This window comes from Poecile atricapillus, chromosome 3 (genome assembly GCF_030490865.1).
Source record: "Poecile atricapillus isolate bPoeAtr1 chromosome 3, bPoeAtr1.hap1, whole genome shotgun sequence".
Lineage (NCBI taxonomy): Eukaryota > Metazoa > Chordata > Aves > Passeriformes > Paridae > Poecile > Poecile atricapillus.
This window is the reverse complement of record NC_081251.1, coordinates 23,899,768-23,919,891: the sequence shown is the minus strand read 5'-3', so window position 1 is coordinate 23,919,891 and position 20,124 is coordinate 23,899,768. Positions and strand designations below refer to the sequence as shown.

Genomic DNA, 20,124 nt, shown 5'->3' with positions numbered 1-20,124 from the left:
CATTGTTCCGTTGTCTTGTGAACGAAAGCTGGGGCTTATAAACATTTTTACTTTTCCTTGGAGGATAAATTCTTTATATTTGGTATGAGGATAATTGCCCACATGCCTCATGGAAAGGCATATTTTGTTTGTGTTTATAAATAAGAGAATGGAGATGTGAAGGAGAGGTAGTAAACCATCACACAGACCTGATACAGCTCCTATCTAGTACCAACCAAACTCAAAATGTTGTTTCTTTTCCTCTTTTTTTTTTTTAACTCTATGGTTTCCACAGATAGCTAGACAAAGGAATTTAAGATGGTTTTAATCACTTCAACAAATGGCACTTAGGTTTTGAAAAGCTGCTTTGCAGGATGTTACCTTGGTGTTTCATACTTGTTATTTATAGTTCTACATTAATGACACAGTTTACAAGACTTGTGCTCAATCTCTAATGGCCCTGGTTTACTCCTGTGTTAGCTGTGGGTTGAGAAATAAGATGCTGCTTGACACTGCTTGGGATGTAGTAAGTACACTTATCTGATATTTGATGAACAAGTTTCCCACTTGAGAGCTCGTCAGACTCCCCACCTTCAGAAGATTGAAGTTTTCAGTGCTACAAACACTTCCCCTCATTGCCAGGTATACGAAGTTTGCATTGACCTACAGTAATTTAGCAGCTAATGTGATATCAATTGCAATTACAGTTCAGTCCTTGGTTTAATCTCAGATTAGCTTAATAGAAAAGTTTGGAAAACGCTGTAGTTTGTTGATGATAATTCCTTTGCTAAGTGAACTTTTCTCCACAAAATGAGGAAAGTTGTGGTGTAATGCTGTTCAAGAGATCCAGAAAAAGATACAGCAGATGTAGGAGGTGACTCTGCCAGTACTTGTTGGTGATAAGCCTAACAGCTGATGGTTATTCCTGTTAGTAAATAGACTGGTACAACAGCAATGAATGTGAGCAGAACAATTGGCACTGAAGCCTTGTCATCAATGCTGCATGTGTTTGGGACAGAATTAACTTCAGCATAGCTCAAGAGTGGTTGTGTGGACTGAATGATACTCAAACAGCATTTGGGACACTCTTGCAGCACATTTTTCAGTTTAATTTTATCCAGAAATAATCCAGTTTGTATACCTCAAGATCACACTGTGATGGGAGCCAAAGCACAGGTAAGAAATTAATTTTTAAAATGTCCTGCTAATGTAGACATACCCTATAAGGTTCCATGTCTGGCCCAAGTGATGGTTCATTTCCTGATATTTCAGTAAATTGTTGATAAGAACTTCATTTTGTTTTATTATTTTTTACTTATCTTCTTGGTTTGTTTTAAAATGAAAACACCTACAAGTGTTTATATCGTGTAGACTTCTCCATACAAAGTCTACAGCCATGTTTGCTTATGCTGTGATGGCAGGGCTACATGGTGTGACAGTGCTGTGGGTTAACTCTGTCTAATAGCCTTCTCATTTTGATATTTCCACACAGGTTTGTCAATCTACTTTCTAACCTGTAAAGAGCAGCAGGTTTACAGGCTGTTATTGTGATCTTCCATATTCTGGGCAAACTAGGGATGAAATCATCTTAAATCTAAGTGTTTTACAGAATACCTTTTTTTAGTGAGCAAACTTGAGTCCTGGTAAGCACTCTAGCAGTAATTATTTAGGGTGTTAGCTGACTTCAGTAATGCTTTTACAACACATAAGACCCTTCAGTTCTGTTACCAGCCTTCAAGACAGTGGTAAACAAGTAAAATACACAGATGTTTGCAGCTATTTCTCTTATGTCTCTCAATGTTGCCAGCCCAGTAATTCCTGGCTAAAAATTAGTTAATGCATAACCTCAGGATTTGTTTCACTCTTACTTCTCACAAAGCACTTAGGCAGGCAGTTTTGATGTGTTCTCCGAAACAGACTAGGGGTTTTCTTCAACTCTTGCTTCGGTAAGACCTATTTATGTACAAATCAGCTTGAGCATCATTCTGATAGCCAAGTAAATTATGCTTAGTGGAAGTAAGGGTTATGATCCCATACAACCATTTTTGGTTTAAAACACTCTGCCAGTGGAAGGACATGTTCATTTTCATCAAAAACACTGGGATAATTCTCACTGATTTGCTTTAGTACAAGTTATGGTTTCTGATGACTGTATGGCATCTTTACTGGTGCTTACATTGTGCTTGCTGATGTTTTGATTACAGTTAATTCCAGTGGAACTCTACTATTTGGTTAAGCACATCTGAACGTGCAAAAGAATCATCAGCTATTCATAGGAATTTTTCAAGTCTCCTGCATGCTTCTTGTGGCACTTCACACCTGACTATAGCAACACTAACTGAAAAAAAGGCAAGATGCCAGTTCAGGGGAACTAGTCAAGTCAACTGACGGGAGGCGTCCTAGCACTGCTTCTAGCAAGCACTTGACAGATATTCCTATGCTTGGTATCACTTGTCAATTGTCACCATAGGCAAAACAGACTTGATCTGGGGAAAATTTCTTTATTACCAATTAATATAGTTAGTGGGAAAGAAAAGCAAAAACTTGAACACCTTCCTCCCACTTCTCTTCCCAGACTCAACCTCCTTCCTTTGTCCCCGACTCCTCTCCCATCTTCTCTCCTTCTCTGCGTGTGTTTGCAAGGCCCCTTCTCCACTGTTTATCCCTGGCACTGTACCGTGCAGTGTTTTGCCCCTTGTTAAACAATTCCTCACTCTCCAGCTGTGGCTCACCCGCGCCTTGAGGTGGGTGGTTGGATCCGGCAGGAACCGGCTCTGTCCGGCAGGAACCGGCTCTGTCCGGCCCGGCCTCCCTCACGGAGCCGGCGCAGCCCCCCCGGAGCCAACGCGCCATACAGCGGTGCCTGCTGTAATGAGCTGGTCCCTCCCCGGGTTTCCAAGCGGGTCGTGAGGATCGCTGGGACCTGCTGCTGCTGGTCCCACCTTTGAGGACCAAGAGGGGAAAGTTCGCGCTCCAGAGGCGTGTAGGACGTGGGCACCAGGACGCCTGGATGCTGCTGGTGCAGAGGAGTTCTCAGGAGGCTGCACTCGGAACCCAATCTTGCGTCTAGGAAAGGTTATTTGCTGCTGGGGGAAAAATTGAGTCGTAGGCAACTCCTCAGCGTGTCCCCGGGCCAGCAACGCGGGAGCTCTGGGCATGGAACTAGGCTGACATTACTTTTCCTGCCCCCAGGTGGGGCCCTGCGCTTTCCGCAGGTGCCCTCGGTGGGGGCTGGCTGGAGGAGGCGGTGCTCCCCGAGCCGTCCTCAGCCGCAGAGCCCGAGAGGTACACCCGCCGTGGGGAGGACCTGAGGGACAGACCCTGGTGCAGCAACTTCAAATCTCTAAGCACCAGATGCTCGTTTTTAACATAACTTTTGAAGTCAGTGGCAACAAATAATATTATCATAATGCAATTTATCTATAAGGCATGGTTAACCTCTGAGCACCTAACTGGATGCATGCCTGCAAGCCACCTTGGAGTGCAGGACAGGAGACTTCTACAAGAAACATTTTTTTGTGTGTGTGTGTGTGTTTTAATTTCTGCGGACAGCAGCTGCTTGGAAAATTTGTAATTGTGAAGTCTCTTATCTCATGCAACCTTCTTATAGGCTATGGCATCTATGGGCTATGTTAAACATATGGGGTATTATTTTAAGGATGAGTTGTTTGAAAGTCAAGAGTTTTTTAATCTATTTCTGAGATAATTTTTATTTTTGAGAATAGAGATTCTTCTTTTGGGGGAGGCAAAGGGTTTTTGTTACTTTTATCTCTCTTTGTTCTGGCTTTTTATGGGTCATAGCTACTTGAACATTTGCTTGCTTTAGCATGGGTGCTTTTGCTCATAGTTTGAACACTCTATAAGGGTCTAGATTTATAATTATAATATTTATATACAATAATTATATTATATATAATTATATTTATAAATATATAAATATCCCTATAGAATTATAGGGATATTTTAGTGTATTATAGTCTATCACTATGGCCTTACTGAAAGAATTTTAGCTTAGGACTAGGGTATTTTCTCATTTTCTTTCTATTTGGAATTTGACCTTTTTTACTGACTTTGGTGTCTTCATATTGGGTTTTTATGTGTTTTTACCCTTTTTTTCTCACTTGAGAGAGGACTGAGGTCTGCAGATCTCATCTGTGTAGTGAAAGAGTTAATACTTCGCTTAGGGTTTATTGGTGATTATATTATGTCTGCAGGGCGGTGGCTGGAGTTATGGTGACTTTTTGGGGCCATGCTAGGAGGGAAATTAGGAATTCTCGGTAGTTTTTGGTGACACTTAGTAATGGTAGGATTTTCAGCTGAGTCGCGGGTCGGCCTGGCTGCGCTGGTGAGGGGAAAGTGTCAGCCAGATGTCAGCTGCTGCGGCCCGGTCCAGCTTCGGCCAGGGCCCCCCGGCCTCGCCTTCCCTGCCCGGCCCAGCCTCGGCCAGGGCCCCACGGCCTCGCCTTACCTGCCCGGCCCAGCCTCGGCCAGGGCCCCACGGCCTCGCCTTCCCTGCCCGGCCCAGCCAGGCCGTGGTGGAGCGGGGCCGGTCCCACCACTGCCCCATTACCTCTGCAAGGCCGGAAGCAAGAGAGAGATTTCCCCGACTTGCCCGTCTTTAAAATGTGAATCACACAGAGGCGGACCGAGTTTCTAAATGGTTTAATAGGTTGTCAATTCTCAGACCTAGCCAGCTATTAGTTTTTGCCAGGCACACAGGAAGCTTTTAGCAGCCTCTCTCAGAAAAATGATTTCTGTGGATGTCTTCTTCCCTTCTCACCAAATGTCAATTAATGCAAAACCAGCACACAAAACTAAATAAAAGCAAAAAAATACAAACAAATAAAAGCAACATTGTCACACTAAGACGGTGGATCTCATTGTTAGAGGATGTCACTGAGGCCAGGAATTTAAAACAGATGAAAGTATGACAGCAATAATGAACGCAGTGAAATCTTGAAAGATATTGAACATTTAGGGGCTAAGCAGCTCTCCAGTGAAAAAAAATTAAACTGTGAAAGGAAGGTTATCCTGGTATTGATCACTGTGTGGTTTTATACCTTGCTTTGTAGGCTTGTACCATCTGACTTGCACTTGCTTTTCTCTGAAGTTGGACCGTCTGCTCTTAGGAAATTGTCTCCTCACTCATCATCAGCCCTGAGCCACCATCTGATGAAGCTGAGTTCACAGGCTTTTGTTGGCTTGATTAAAAATTTACCCACCCCTGTTCTTAGTAGTAGAAAACAAAAAGATTATTTAAACCCAAGTTTAGGTTATTAGTAATTTTAGTTGTAATAGTGCACATAAAGTGAGAGTCCTAGAAAGACTCCCAGAACACAACAGATACCAAATAGAGGAAATATACACTTATACAAGTTTCTATCAAAATATGAAGTAATTACAATACATGAGCTAAGTTAAATATTTTACAATGAAAATTTTTGCTACTAAAGGTATGTTTCAGTTGTCTTTGAAACCTTGATCTTGTCTATCTTGTGCCTTGATAAATCAGCCCTTTGACCATGTTAAGATAGTTGGATCAATAAAGTCTAAACAATCCAAATAATATACTACTGAAAACCAGCTCTCCATTTAAACTCTCCTCACAGCACTACAGTGGGTGTAAATCAGAATTAGGTTTCTTGTTTTCATACTTTCCTGTGCCAGTGGTCCAGGTGAGAGCCAAAGAGCTCAGGGAAATATGTGTGAGGGTTACTACAGGCTTGGTTAACCTTGCTTTGGGCAGTCAGTAAAGCTTCCTGCACAGAACCAGAGCAGTCACTGAAAGTTTGCAGCAAGGCTTAAGTGATGCATGACTTATTTGAACTATTCATATGGACTCGAATTATTTTTATCACAGTGGTGGTGTGCTTTAGTTCAGGAGTGCAATAAGCAGCATGGGTAGAATCCTTCTACCCTTCTGTGTTTAATTCTTTGGTGGCATTTAGTGATGTACCCTGTGCTCACCTCTGGGAGGATGCTGCAACCAGGCATCATTCCCCAAGCCAGCTGCTTAGCTGTTTGTGAGGACTGCAGGTAGGTACCTTCTCAGAAGACTTCAAGGTTACCCCATCTACAGCACAAGGAAGTGTGTCTGCAGAGCACAGTGGGAAGGTGACATGCCAGGGCATGGTATACTCACTAGTTAAAATCTGCCTTTGCCCAACCCCAGATCACTTCAGTGGCAGCTGGGCCCCATGCCTGCTTCTTGAATACTCATGGGTGTGGCTTAACAAATCATGTGTAAAATAAACTTATTTTCTTTTCTGCTCTAGAGGCTTACAGAACATCTATTCAAGTTATAGATAATAGCAACCTCCTTGATACGATTACCTTCAGATTCCAAAAGAGCTTTGTAATTACATTATGAAAGGTTGTGCTGGAAGCAAAATAAAAAGAGAACAAGGGAGAAAGTCCTGTCAAACTGGAATGGGTAGAAGCGGAACAGTCAAATCTGGATGTGGCCATATTCAGCAAATTCAAAAAGTATGGGAATGCTTTGCTTGACCACTCACTCATCCCTGACCCTTAAATTAGGAACCTCTCCCTCCCAATCTTTGCCACCAAGTCTACTGCTGTCCTTGGCAGCATTTGAGACTGCAGAGAGGACAAAGAGACTACAGTTACATGCATGCTCTTCTGTGGTCTCTGTTCCTGAACCAACTCTTGCACTCAGGTGCATGTCAAAGACCTCAAAAACAGAAATAGATTAATCTGGATTCAATACTGCCATCATGGATACGTACAAACAAATGCTCCTTTCCTACTCAGCTGTCTGTGTATGTGCTGCATTCCTACTGGAGCCACATCTGCATTACATAGGGATCACCATGCCCATGGTTGGTACAGCGTGCATTTACACACTGTTCAGATCTTACAAAATAGGGTACTTATTCTGCCAGCTGGGGACTATTCTGGGCCTCTACTAAACTTCTGACCCATATTTAGGTATCTTCTGTAGGGTAGCCTGGTAGTAACTGGGTTTGACATAGAAAAAATACAGATGCATGCATTTAATGTTATGCTTTACTCAGTATATTATGAATTTAAGAGAGTCAGGCAAAGTGTAGAGTTACAGTTACATACAGTTAGGTTTTGCTGACAGCATCAACCTCTGAAGCACATAAATTACAAATTTGCAGGAAGCCTCTAAGGGAAGTGCATCCACTAGAAGAAACTGCCAGCAATTGCCAGACAGAGAAACCATTACAAAACTCCAGCTGTGAAGAAAAAGTTACCTGGAGACTTTTGTCCTGAGATTCCCCATAGTGACATGCTATGTTAGTACAGCCATGGCTTTAGACAGACAAAATTTTGTGTGGGTTCTGTGAGCAGATCTTCAGATTAGTTGTGCTGATGTCTGCTTCAGGGGTTTAAAGTAATGTCCAGTATCATACGTGGGTCTGTTCTAGAGGAAAGAACCTTATCTTGGCACCCAAATCCCATTTTCTATTTGCTATGCCATCCTTGTATCTGTTCACATCCACTTTCAGTTTTGGGATTTTTAGCTGAAATACAGATAGAAAAGCTGAAACAGTTACTTCTCATGGGTAAGAAAATCATAGTTTATTTCATCTCTTGGTATTAGCCATGTACATTAAATTTCAAAAACTCATGCTATTGTCTTGTGACATAGGGTATGTTGTGGCATAAACTGCTCAACCATTTTGTATATCAAATAAGCTTGACAGTGTATTTCAAAGTAATTGACCCCTGTTATCCCATACTTTGAGTAACTTTCTCTAAGCCATAAAGCAGCAAAAATAAAAACCCGCCCAATAATTAAATAAGCCTAGAGACTTTAGTGGTTTTTCTTTGAATTATTACTATTACCTCAAATATGACCCAGAAAAAAGCTAGCATTTTCTCTGTGTTTTCAAATGTCTTGCTCTTATATTTGGGTAAAATGCCCCCAAAATTCCAAGAGAACAGTTCTAATAGATGGCTACCATAGAAACTGTGAGGTTGGCATCATGGTATAGTCAAATCAGCAAAGACTGTCTCTGCTTGGGTGTCAGTTTTCAGAGTCATATGTCTTTAAACTGGATAGTGTCAGTTTAAGAGCCTTGGGAGGTTTTTTCCTCTAATTGGGTGTGGCTGGAAACTCCCCCAAGTTGCAGAGTTTAAACAGAGCCCTGGGGAACCTGCCTGTACTGGGTGGAGTCTGAGTTAAGGTCAGAAGGTAAGGACTTACAAATTCCGTTTTCTTAAAGTGTTAGCATGACTGTTTTTAAGTGAAACAACCAATTTTTTTAGGGCATCTGCTGGTGTAATGTAAATTCTCTACTCTCCTTTGTCTGTCTGTGTGCTAGGTAGACTAAAAATGATAGTTACTCACCAGCTGGAAGCTGCAGGAGAGAAAATGCCAGAGAAAGATGTGTTTTAACCAGGAAATTAATTCTGTTGTGCAGTCCAAAGCTGAGCAAGGCAGCCATGAAAGAACCGAGGGGACAAAGTGCAAGCCTCAAGCACTGTATTGTTTTTTCTAGGTTTGAGCAGGAAAGCTGGCCTGTGGGATATGCTGGACTCTGATCCCAGCTCCAGAGCTAAACAGCACTTCATACCGAGTGCTCCTGTTTCTGGAAGATGATCTCTTAAATTGTTGCATCGCTGAAATGCATGCTCAGAGAAATTCTGGACAGGCATGTTACTAAGGATCACAAGGCAATAGAAAATAGGATAGAAATATGTATTGTAGATAAAAACAATAACAAAATGTATATAGTTAAATTTTGCATTGAGACTTTTGCTAGATATCAGGGCAGTGTACGCAAGATGTGATTATTTATTTCGCTGCAGCATAAATTCAGTACAGGAAACAGTGTCTGGTTTAGTGCAGTAGTCCCCAAATGCCCTGGGTAATGATGTATTTTGGCTATAGGAATCAGATATTACTCAATTAAAATTAGAAGGTTTTCCATATCTGTTCTCAACAGTCCCTGGACATTTGGCTGTTTGTACCTTTTGCAAGAGTCAGTTTTCTTCAGCAGGAGCAGTTCAACACAGCTTTTCAGGAGCAAGCAACACCAGCTTAGACGATGGACTACTTGTAAGCCTGGTGGTTTGTACTGCTGTTGTGCAATATATGTTAGATCATTTCCTATCTCTTTTTTTTGCCCTTCTGACATATGATCTGGCTAATGAATGATAGCACATTTCTCTGGCAATTGTGTAACTTTAACAGTTGAGTAATTCATGGAGCATTTGATATTTTACTTCCACTAGAAGTCATAAATCCACACAGCTTCCATAGTTGCCCAGTGGCATGGCATACTTCAAATCTATATCAGCATGAATATTCACAGTCTCTTCTTTGAACACCTGATAGATCTTTGTTAATGCAATTAGTTCAGCTGCTTGTGTGCTCAGCTTTGGACTGCGTGGTGAAGCTTCCACTGCTTCATTCACAGTACTTAGTCAATAACCTGTATTCCTGTTGCTGCTCAGATAATATGACCACCCACAAATAACAATTCCAGATTGGGATTTAGAAACAGTGCACCTGTTAAATCTGCTTGAGCCTTTTAGGCTTTATGGGTGGTTACTACACAGGCATGATGTCATTCCTTCCCCAGGTGGAAGGAGTAGTGTGGGATTCAGCATGTCAGTTACTGTCCCAGAGGCTGTTCTTCATCCTTCTTGTGCAGACAAGGTAAATGATTTACCACAGCCTGGCAGTCCCAGGAGAAGTGCAGCTGGCTTCAAAATCTTAAATGTCTACCTTGTGTGTTGCCCAGTGAATCAGTTCTTCATAATTTCATTAGTGATAACTTAGGTTATCGGTATCAGGGGTTTTTCTATTTCCTTGAAAGAGCTGTCTGGGGGTGTCAGAATTCTAGAGCATCTGAAAAGTGTTTGTTTTTAGTACCTAGTCTTGGAAGATTTTGAGTTATTTTCATATGATTTTCACATAATAGCTATTCATCTTGCTGAAGAATGTAACACAGATATTCTATACTTCTCTTATAAAAGTTGTAACTTATATAGAAAGGCACAATGACCATTTTTAATTAAGGCAAACAGTTAGGAATGGGTGACAGCTATACAAGATTACTTGGCTACTAAAAAAAACAACATATTCTATCAATACATCCTGAAAATCTTAGTGAAAAGAAAAATAGTGGAGGTCTGTGTGAAATCCTGAGGCCTTGACTCTCTAGGCTGTATCTTTCCCCAAATACATGAGAAGTGTTGAGTGTCTGAATGAATAGGTTTTCTTTTTTAAGGTAGAAGTTACTGAGTTTCTAGCTAGTCAAGGGTTGATCTTCTGATCTTTAGGGAATCTTAGGTGTCAGTACTCACAGAGGAATGAGCAACTAAACTGAGCCCACCAGACAAGACTCAGGTCCAGACCCACTAACTGAAAGTAGCTGCCTATTATGTGAGCTACAGGCGTCAGGACCCTGAACAGTCAGTGGAGATGCACTCAGCAGATCTAAAGACTGAGGTGACTTTTAACCAAAACTGAAGAGGGTTTTTTGGGGTGATTTTTGGGTTGTTTTTTTCTGTGTTGGAAGCTTAAGGTAACTAAATCCAGTCAGAGGTAACAGGGGTATTTTAAATTAAATATTAATGTAATTAATATGGCAAAATGTTATTCTATGTTTGTCATTGCTCTTCTCACATAATTTAATGCCACATAGAAGTTCTTGTTCATGTGAAATGATAAAATAATACCTGAAGCTTCTTACTTCTTCTGCTCTTCTTCTGCAAACAAAAAATAATGTTTCCAGGAGGATTGAGGTTCATATACTTGATATTTCAGTCGTTGGCTTTTTTAATGAATGGAAAAGTCTTATCTTCTGTAAGTTTCTGTGCATTACAATTGTGGCAATGTGTGTTGAAATGATACAAATACAGTGAAGCTGAAAAGTATGATAATGAAAGAAGCACTAGCTAGTTGCTGTGAACTAAGTTGATAAGCTGCCCTACAGTAAAAAGCAGTCACACAAAGTGCAGAAACGAATAAAACATAGTCCCTAGAGCCAAACGTTCTAATTATGAACAACTATTTATGCTTTAAAACTGAACATACTTTTTTTCCATAATGTGTGTTTAGATTATATTTACTAAATTACCCTAAATATCCCTATATATTGTAGTAACATGACTCTGTTCTTACTGGTATTGCTCAAGGAAGGACTCTCAATCTTATGTTTTGAAGTTAAGTTTTGGCAAAATATGTTCCAAATGTGCTTTATTTTAAGTACACCTACACAAAGCACTGTGACTTGAAGAAAACCTACCACTAGAGTGTACTGAGCCTGATTCAAATAAGAAGTGTCAAGTGGATGCAAGGTATAACAGATGTAATGTTGCAGCTTTGGCTTTAACTCTGGGAAAACTGGAGTAGTCAGGAAATTTTTTTATTGAGGCACACTGAGCAATTAGGATATGATTAGGAGATCTATTTTAAAGGTTTTTTTTCCTTCTGATCATCTGTGTGTGATGCAAGCATCTTTGTGAAGGGAATGCTATTCATGTTCTTTTAGTAACTAGGGTATGAAGGACAGAGGAATTAAGGCCTGGATGTAGAAATGCTTATGCTCACACGTGAGCACGGCCAGTCCAGTCGGTTGTCCATGGGTATGAAACAGCTTGGCACAAATGTGCTGTCCTTGCTGCACGCTCTGGGAGAGTTAGAGCAAAGCATCGACAGCCTCGATGTGCTGGTCCCTTGGACATGCAGGGCCCCCATGCCCCGGGGATGCTTCTGAGGGCATATGAAACCAATGCAGCTAGGTTCCACATTTGGCTTCAAGAGACACCTCAAAGCTGCTGTAAGGAGCAAGGAAATGGGCTGTAGCCATGCAGGATGGCCAAGGAAGCTTTCCTGTTTCATGGGATAAAGGGAATATCAACAATTCATTTGCTCTGTTTGAGGAAAGAAATGGACTGCATATGAAGCTGCAAAATGCACATGTGGAAGACAAAGTTAGATAGATTTCAGCCCACTGGCAAAACATGTTTTCCTTTCCTTCTTTTCATCTTTTCAATGATGATGGCAATGAGGCTAAGTGAGTAATTTCCCTGAGAATGTGGCAGGATTTTCAGTGGCTTTATATAATTGTCTTCATAGGCAGCAGTGTTGCCCCTGTAGCTAGGGACTCATACCACTTGTTTAAACACGTCTGTGTTTGCTTGCGATCATAAGAAACCTCCCTGGCAGCACTGGGGAAGGTTTTGCTGATTCGCACATCTTTCCTTTCCTAGGACTGGCTGTGTGGTGTCACTGGTCTGTTTCTCATTTTATGTTTTGAAGCAAACTAAGTTTAAACTTCAACAGGGATAGTGAGAATAAGAGGTTCTATCTTCCTTCAAAATAATTCTGCTTACACCTGTTTTATGTGATACTGTGTTCTGCTTAATATCTTCCAGGGAACGAGGAGCTCAGGAACATGTCTGGGAAGCCCAGGCTTACCTACTTGAATGGAAGGGGCCGGATGGAGTCCATACGATGGCTGTTGGCAGCAGCTGGTGTGGAGGTTGGTTTTCAGTAGAGTGTTACAGACTGGTGTTCTCAAATTTCCTCAGTGAGGGACAATTCAACATGCATGTGGTAGATAAAAGCTGCATGAGGGTGCCTAAAGTTATTTGTCCAGTGCACATTTTTAACTACCTTGTTCCGTGATTGATAGTTGGGATGCAAACTCAGTGGCATTTATTAGAGGGTAGTATCAATCTCCTGAAGTGATTAATCATAAGGGGACGAAATGGGGATTTATTTAAAGTGCCTTTTTAAATTGTAAGTTATCTAGCTGTGTTAAACCACTTTAACTCAGTCTTACTAAGTTTCCAGTTACTTGTGTGTAAGCTGCAGTGGGGTTAGAAATATTTGGTGTGTCTTGCACTTCCCTTGCCACTGGCTCCATCCTGTCTTGCTTCTGTAGATGCCTGTACTGTGTTTGTGCTTGGTCTTGGGTTATTTCTGAATCAGTTCCCTGATGCAGAAGTGGCCAGGCCCTCCTTCTGCTCCCCATCAGCTGTCAGGGCGTGTGTGGGATCCTTGGGACCTGTACCTAAACAGTGCAGTTGAAGATCTGGCCCATTACCTTTTTCTTGACTCAGTAATTCTGGGCATGGTTATGTGCTATCTCTTGACAGAAGAAAGATGTTCAAATACAGCAGTGTGACACTATTATTGCTCCTTTTGCAGTTTGAAGAGGTTTATTTGGAAACAAAAGAGCAGTATGACAAGTTAATCAAAGGTAAGAATCCTGACACCTGAGGCTTAGTCCTTTAAAATAATTGTCCAGCCTAGCTAAATGTATGGTTTAAAAATAGTTCATTTAAACCAGTGGAAACTTCTCAGTGCACACACTGAATAGTGCAATACTAGTTTTGAGTAACCTGTTATTTCTAGTGGCAAGTAACTGCTATAAGCTAAAAACCAGAGTTTCTGTGATTGTGTTTATTTTAGTACATTAAACAGGCAAACACTTCTACTTAATACAACTTACTTACCTATGCTGTTGAATTGGTAGCATGGCACATTTTTGGTCCTGGGCAAATAGAACTCCCTGAGCCTGGGATGTGAAGCTTCCCCTAGTTAAAGAGCATGAAGCCAGCAGGGGGACCTGTGGAAAGCCTGGCATGATCAAAGCATGCCACAAAGGCTTCATGCCAACCTTGGGAGCAAGACCAGTTCTTCCCACACATCAGTGCAAACCCCTAGCCACAGCCCTTGATATCTGGTCAGAAGAATTCCAGCAGTGAACCCCTCTACAGACACCCTGGAAGGTGAAGACCTTCCTGCCAGAGTGAGGAAGGAGTTGGGACAATGAGGAGCAATAGAGACTGCCCCTGGGTCACAGTTTAACTGCTGGCCAAGACATGGGAGAGAAGCCTCAGAGCAGGCTGAACTTGCCAAGCCATACAAGGAGACTTGCAGGTTTTGCCTGCATTGTGGCTGAGCTCAGAAGGAGAAAGCTGTGTCTAAAGAAATTCTGTCAGGGAAAACTAAAATGAAAAAAAAATAAGACAGAAGTGGTATTAAGTAGGTCAGAATTATATTTGCAGGTCGGTTGGCTGGGACTCTTACAATGCGGGAGGACAGTGCAGTGTACACAAACCAATTATAGCTCTAAATGTAAGTGCACAGGTACTGAAAGCCCAAATCTGTACATCCTTCACAAGAATGGGTTATCTAGAGAGTGACACTGTAACCAGGATTGTATCTGAGTTTATTGATATCCAGAGAGAAGAATTAAATGGTGGTGAAAAGGATAGGGAAGTTTTATAAAGAAGATCAAGCATTTTATGTCTATATATTGAGCTTAAGGTGGTGAGAACACAAAGATAAAAGGTATGGTTTAATAGAATGGGTTGAAGAAAGATAGATAAATTAGTCATCTTGATAAAGGGACCTTTGGAATGTTGCCGGTTGTGCAGGGCAGGACTGAACAGGAGTAACTCTGCATCACTTCTCCCTTAAACTTTTTTTTCTCTCCTTACCAATATGATTTTTGGCAGAGTTTCCTGTGTTTAGACACAACCACATTGTTAGACTGGCTCAGGCATGACTTTGGCCTGTGCCAGCTGAAGATCCTCTAGGCAATGCCTCAGCAGTGTCAGGATGATGCCTGGGCCAGTGTTCCCAACAGGCAGCTTGCAGAGAGACAGCTGTTCTGGAGGTAAAGAGAATTAAATGGCTTTGACCTGGGCAGACCTGTACCTGTTGGCCTGAGGGATGACTAACCTGGCACAATCTGAGCAGCCAAAGGTTGCCCAAGTGGTACCTGGGTATCAGTGAACTCTCCTGGTTGGTTACAAAATAGCAGGTGATTGGTTTTTAGCGTGTGCTCCACAGACCACCTTTGGACAGCACAATCCAATCCCTGAAATTATTGGTAAACTCCTTCTAATCCTGCATATGTATTCTGTGCTGTGGTTATGTAAAGTGGTTCTTCCTGCAAAACAAGAGAGGAGAGGTAGTCTGTAGATAAGAAACAAATGGTGTATTCAGTTCAGTCATATTTGATGCATTGCTTTTTGTCAAGGGCCAGAAAGACAAATTTTATTTTTCACTTCACATCTTTCTGCTGAAAAATATCCTTCCAGATCTTTTGGTTTTCCCATTCTATTGTCTCTGCTAGATAGATACCAAGTAATGTTTCTTCCTTAAGATGCAGAGGTATGTTCTGGAAAGACAAGTGCACATGTGATCTTTCTGTGAATGTTTACAAGAAGCAAATGCAAACTATTTGTTGCTGCAGAGAGAACTACTCTTTGAATTTTAACTGTAAATTAAAAATAGAGAATGAGTGAAGAATATTCATTCTAGCCTAGCAAGGTATTTTAACAGCTGTATTTTAACAGCTCTGGAGAAAAAGGCAGGCAGATGTGCCTGTTAAAATGAACCTTCATATGTGAAAACAGAGCAATTAAAAGAAATCATTAACTTTGAGTAATGCAAGTGGCAGCTGCCTATTTGGATTTGGAGTTCTCCTGTGATCTGAGAGGATTGTTCACTGGATGCCCTTAATGTGTAAATGGAGGAGGGAGTGTCTCAAAAACAGTGAACTAGTCCAGCAGAAAACTGATCAAGAATAGACAGACTTTGGAATGCTAGATCTCTATGTGTACTTAGCTCAGAGCTGCCTCACTGAAAGCTCAGACAATTGCTCCTACCAGCACCAGAAGAAAATGGGACTACAAAGATGTTTCTCAAATAGGCCTAAATTGTTGTAGAATGGCACTGAGGCTAGGCCTGTAAAATCTATGGGGACATTCAAACTCTAGTCCTGGGGTGACTGTGTGAAACTTATTCAAACACCAAGAGCTGTCAGAGGCTCTGCCTCTAGCTCTGTAGCTTCAGAATGTTTAAAGTGGCCTGACCCTCTCCTGTATTCCAGCAGCTTGGTCTTGCTGCAGTGTCACTCGTGTATGTCCCTGACATAGAACTGCTCTGCATTGAAAAGAATTGGATTTTTTTTGAAGTTCAGATTTACCACATATCTTTATTCTCCTATTCCTTGTTTTCGAAGTTCTGGTGCAAGCAGGGCCAACTCCTGCCAGCCAGTGAAGCTCTGGCAATGCTGTCAAGCCCAGGGCCCAGCTGTGCTGCGGTGACCTCGCTACAGGAGTGTGATGCAGGTTGTTTGATCTTCCCCACAATGTCAGTTGAGTGCTGTGAGTTTTATAGTTAGAGCAAAACACCAGTACACCAGTGGTCTCCTACACTGCTAGAGAAATGTGCTCAGTGCCTCACTCTCCTGTACACCTTGTAGTCTAGGAGGAGCTTATAGGCTTTCCTTCACCTCTCCACCCTAGATGGATTCCTGCTCTTCCAGCAAGTGCCCCTGGTCGAGATTGATGGGATGAAGATGGTGCAGACCAGAGCCATCATGAGCTACATAGCAGGGAAATACAATCTCCATGGGAAAGACTTGAAGGAGAGAGCTCTGTACGTAACACCTCCTATAGCTTACGGAGCAGTCTGTTATTTGATAGCTACATTATATAAACCAAATTCAGTCCTGTAAATCCAGTATAAAGGCATCAAAAAGGCTAAAAATAAGATTTAACCACTGCTTCTGAAATGCTCCTAACAGAAACAGGCTTTTATTCTTTTTGAAAAACATTCAGGTTTTGTTCGTGCTTACTTTTGGCTGTGAAAATTGGCACTATGTTAGTGATATAAAATTCCTATAAGTTGCCTTACTTAATTGGAAAACAGATTAAATAACTTCTGTGCTTTTTTTTTCTACTATCTTCCCCTGACCACTAGGATTGACATGTATGTGGAGGGAATATCAGATCTGATGCAAATGATTTTGATGTTTCCTTTCTCTCCACCTGATGCAAAGGAGAAAAATCTTGAGTCAATTAAGGAGAGGGCAACCAACAGGTACTTTCCAGTCTTTGAAAAGGTAAGTGGCAGCAAGTATGTGTCTATCAAACTTGAGATTATCCAAAAAATTTATGCGAAATAATAATGTGTTTGTAGTGTAGGTCTGTTCCCAATCCTCACCTTTTTTGGTTATCTCTAAGAAGGGGAAATACAGCAGCACATTTTCCTCTCTTTGTTTGCTTGTGTTGTCAGGGCTGTGGTATTTGAACATCTGCAAAGCAACATATTCTCAGCTGTACACAAAAAACTTTTCACTAAAGTGAAAGAAAGCATATGTGATTATTTTTCTTGAAGGAACAGTTCTATACTTACATTTGTTTAAAGCTCATCTCTCCACCATACTTAATTTCATTTGGAAAAGTTTCACTGGAGGAATGCAAAAATCCCTTGCATACAAATCAGTGTAGTGGTTTAGATTTGCCAATTTCGTTTTCCCGGCCAACGCACCAAATAAATGTCGTGGTTTTAAAGCAGTAACTAAAAAATTACTTATTTCTTGCTGTGAGATATGGATTAGAACAAGAGCAAAACAGGCTTAAAACTTAAAAGGAAATAAAGAAAATTTATTAACAAAACTACAAGAATAAAAACACCAGAATAAACTTCCAGAAAACTCTTTTATCCCCCACTACCCAACCATTCCCTTGTACACATGACAACAAAGAGACAAAAAACTTTGGAACTTTGGTGTTTAAAACAGTCCCAGTTCCTGCTAGAGTCTTTTCATCAGCCTTTGTAGAGAAACAGAAGTCTTCTTCTGCTAATCTATGAAGTTTCTCACGAGAAAACTATTTCTGTTATAGTTTTCTATTTCTCTGATGCCAGCTGCTCAGAAATCTGCCATCAGTTCACTCCTCCCATTTCACATCACTCTGAGGTGTTTATGGGCCATGAGTCTAGGGATATGATTTTTTAAGGATGAATTATTCAAAGGCAAAAGTCCTCTTCATCTGTCTCTGTGAGCTTCACTGGAAAACAGTTTTCTCATTGCCCCCAAGGCTTCAAATCTTTGCTTCACTCTGTTCCAGCACCTCACTCTATCACAATTACTCTACTTTTTGCTCAAAATCCACACTTTGAACACTCTATTCCTCCCAATATACTCTGTCATGAATTAAAGGAGGTTTTTTTTTCAGAACACTATTGTCCATCTCCATAGCTTTAACAGAAAAAATATTTCAGCTTATAAAGCATCTCCTTATTCTCTCTTTCCGATCTAAAACTTAACTCTTTTCTTCACTGTCTTTGATGGTTTTATGATGTCTTCTTCATGTTGATTGTCTCTCTCTCTGTCTCTCTGGGAAAAAGGAGTAATCTGTATGTTTTATCTAGGTAGTAAAAGAATTAAAGTCTTAGAAAGCTGCAGATGTTCATAGTGTCAGGTTTCAGTCCAGCAGCAGAAACTACAAACTAAGCCCGGCTGGTTGGCTCTGTTTCTCTTACACCCCCCCCCCCGTTCCCCCCCCCGCCCTCTGCGGCCTTGTCCGGCCTGGAGGAAGGGGGAAGGCCAAGACAGAGCCTTGTTACCTTTTCAGAAGCCGGAAACCAAAAAGAGAGCAAGAGAACTCTGGCTTTACATCTTAAGGTGGTGTTCACAAGTTGATCTCACTTTTCAATGGTCAAAATTGCTGTCAATTCTCAGAAATGACCGATAATTGGTCAGGAGAAAAGACTCCCATCAGCCACCAGCAGCTTCAACTTCCTTAGCTCCCAAAGCTATCTTAAAGGTAAAGTCACCCCATGACAGTCAGGTAGAGAGATTAGTAGTACTTTAGTAAAACAACAGTCAGAGATTTATAAAACAACAAACCCTACCCGTATGATTCATGCATCTGGGCATATTTCCTACTTTTGTAATATTTATCTAGTTTTCTTGGAAAACAATAATAAAGGCTGAACATCACACATGTTCTTAGCACTAAAATAGGTTCCCAAAGGCAGAGATTTTCTTTACTTAGCTGTTGCAATTCTGCATTTCTAAGTTTGCTTCCTGATATCAGCATTAGACATCACTTCACATGAAACATCTAAATGGGAGTTCTATGAATTCTTTAAATTGCTTGTTGCTTCCTCCATTATCCCTATTTCTAATTCTTGGACTGTTACAAGTCTACTTAAGCACGTAGTTTTATTTCTGTTCCTGGTGCCCACCATCGTTCATTATTACTGAGTGACCAAAGTTTGTAGTCTGTGTACCAGAACACAAAATGAGCAAAACTTCATTTCCCCCAGCAATAATGGAATTATTTAGGCTCAGCTTTAGCTGAAAAGTCCACCCTGAAATTTCAGATAGATTTGCTGCTCAGCTCTGCAGCTGTGCTGTGAGGCTTAGCTGCCAAGGATGCCCATATGCCCCACTCTCATCTGTAGACCATGTTTTCTTGTCTTCTCCAGGTTTTGAAACAGCATGGCCAAGACTTTCTCGTGGGCAACAAATTCAGCTGGGCAGATGTTCAGCTAATAGAAGCCATTTTAGCAGTGGAGGAGAAAGTTCCTGCTGTGCTCTCAGGGTTTCCTCAGTTGCAGGTAATTTAATTACTGAGTATGCTGTATTCAGGAGCTAGAGATCAGTCCTGAAATAACAGTCTCACCGTGCTGGGTAAATCGTATCTTTGTGGCTGGAATTTCTTTCTTCTTCTGTTTTTTAATTTTTAATTTATTTTTTTTTAGGTGTTTAAAACCAAAATGAGCAATATGCCTACAATTAAGAAGTTCCTACAGCCTGGAAGCCCAAGGAAACCCCCACCAGATGCCCATTATGTAGAAACTGTGTTGAAGATTTTTAAGAAATGAAAGCCTTGCCACCTTTGTTGAAACCCAAAATGCTGGGAGGGCAGGGGAAACCGTAAACCCCAAACCCTAAATCAAAGGAGAAGGAAGCTCAGCAAATTAGTATTGTTTTAGTTCAAACCAGTACTACCGAAGCAAAGCAATCCATATGAGAAATAAAATGTTCTGTTACACTGGCAATGTGACAGCAGCTTTGTCTTTATTGATACCAAATGCTTGGCAAGACATGAAAACAAAGGAGTATGGAGGCAAAGAACTATTTGTAGGGTAGGAAAATCATTAATTTGGAAAAAGAACAATGCAGTGTTAGTAATATCAGAATGTAACTTGTTGGAGAAGATACTTTCTACATGAAAAGAAGCTCAGAGTAAGAGCTATTGAAGAGAAGAAAGAGAAGACTAGCAGTACCACTTACTCTTTAAAGAAGTAACTTGTTTCAAGTTTCCATTCTTACATTTAAAGCTTGTGGATGAATTGGATTTTTAAGGTCTCTCAGCAAAGTT

At 41.0% G+C, this 20,124-nt stretch overlaps 1 protein-coding gene across 1 annotated transcript; it reads left to right on the top strand.

Moving 5' to 3' along the window:
* The first annotated feature begins 8,076 nt into the window (after positions 1-8,076).
* LOC131578112 (glutathione S-transferase A4-like) lies at positions 8,077-19,802 on the top strand. Its single transcript, XM_058836551.1, has 7 exons — positions 8,077-8,161; positions 12,358-12,464; positions 13,136-13,187; positions 16,252-16,384; positions 16,709-16,850; positions 19,226-19,357; positions 19,502-19,802. The coding sequence occupies exons 2-7, from the start codon at positions 12,378-12,380 to the stop codon at positions 19,622-19,624; spliced, it is 669 nt and encodes a 222-aa protein (XP_058692534.1). The 5' UTR covers positions 8,077-8,161; positions 12,358-12,377; the 3' UTR covers positions 19,625-19,802.
* The last annotated feature ends 322 nt before the right edge of the window (positions 19,803-20,124 follow it).

What these genes read in the sequence shown, in the direction of transcription:
- LOC131578112 (XM_058836551.1), top strand. Translation starts at nt 12,378, where the DNA reads ATGTCTGGGAAGCCCAGGCTTACCTACTTGAATGGAAGGGGCCGGATG. An exon ending in TGGCAGCAGCTGGTGTGGAG is followed by an intron (nt 12,465 to 13,135) that starts GTTGGTTTTCAG and finishes CTCCTTTTGCAG; the next exon opens with TTTGAAGAGGTTTATTTGGA. An exon ending in ACTTTCCAGTCTTTGAAAAG is followed by an intron (nt 16,851 to 19,225) that starts GTAAGTGGCAGC and finishes TGTCTTCTCCAG; the next exon opens with GTTTTGAAACAGCATGGCCA.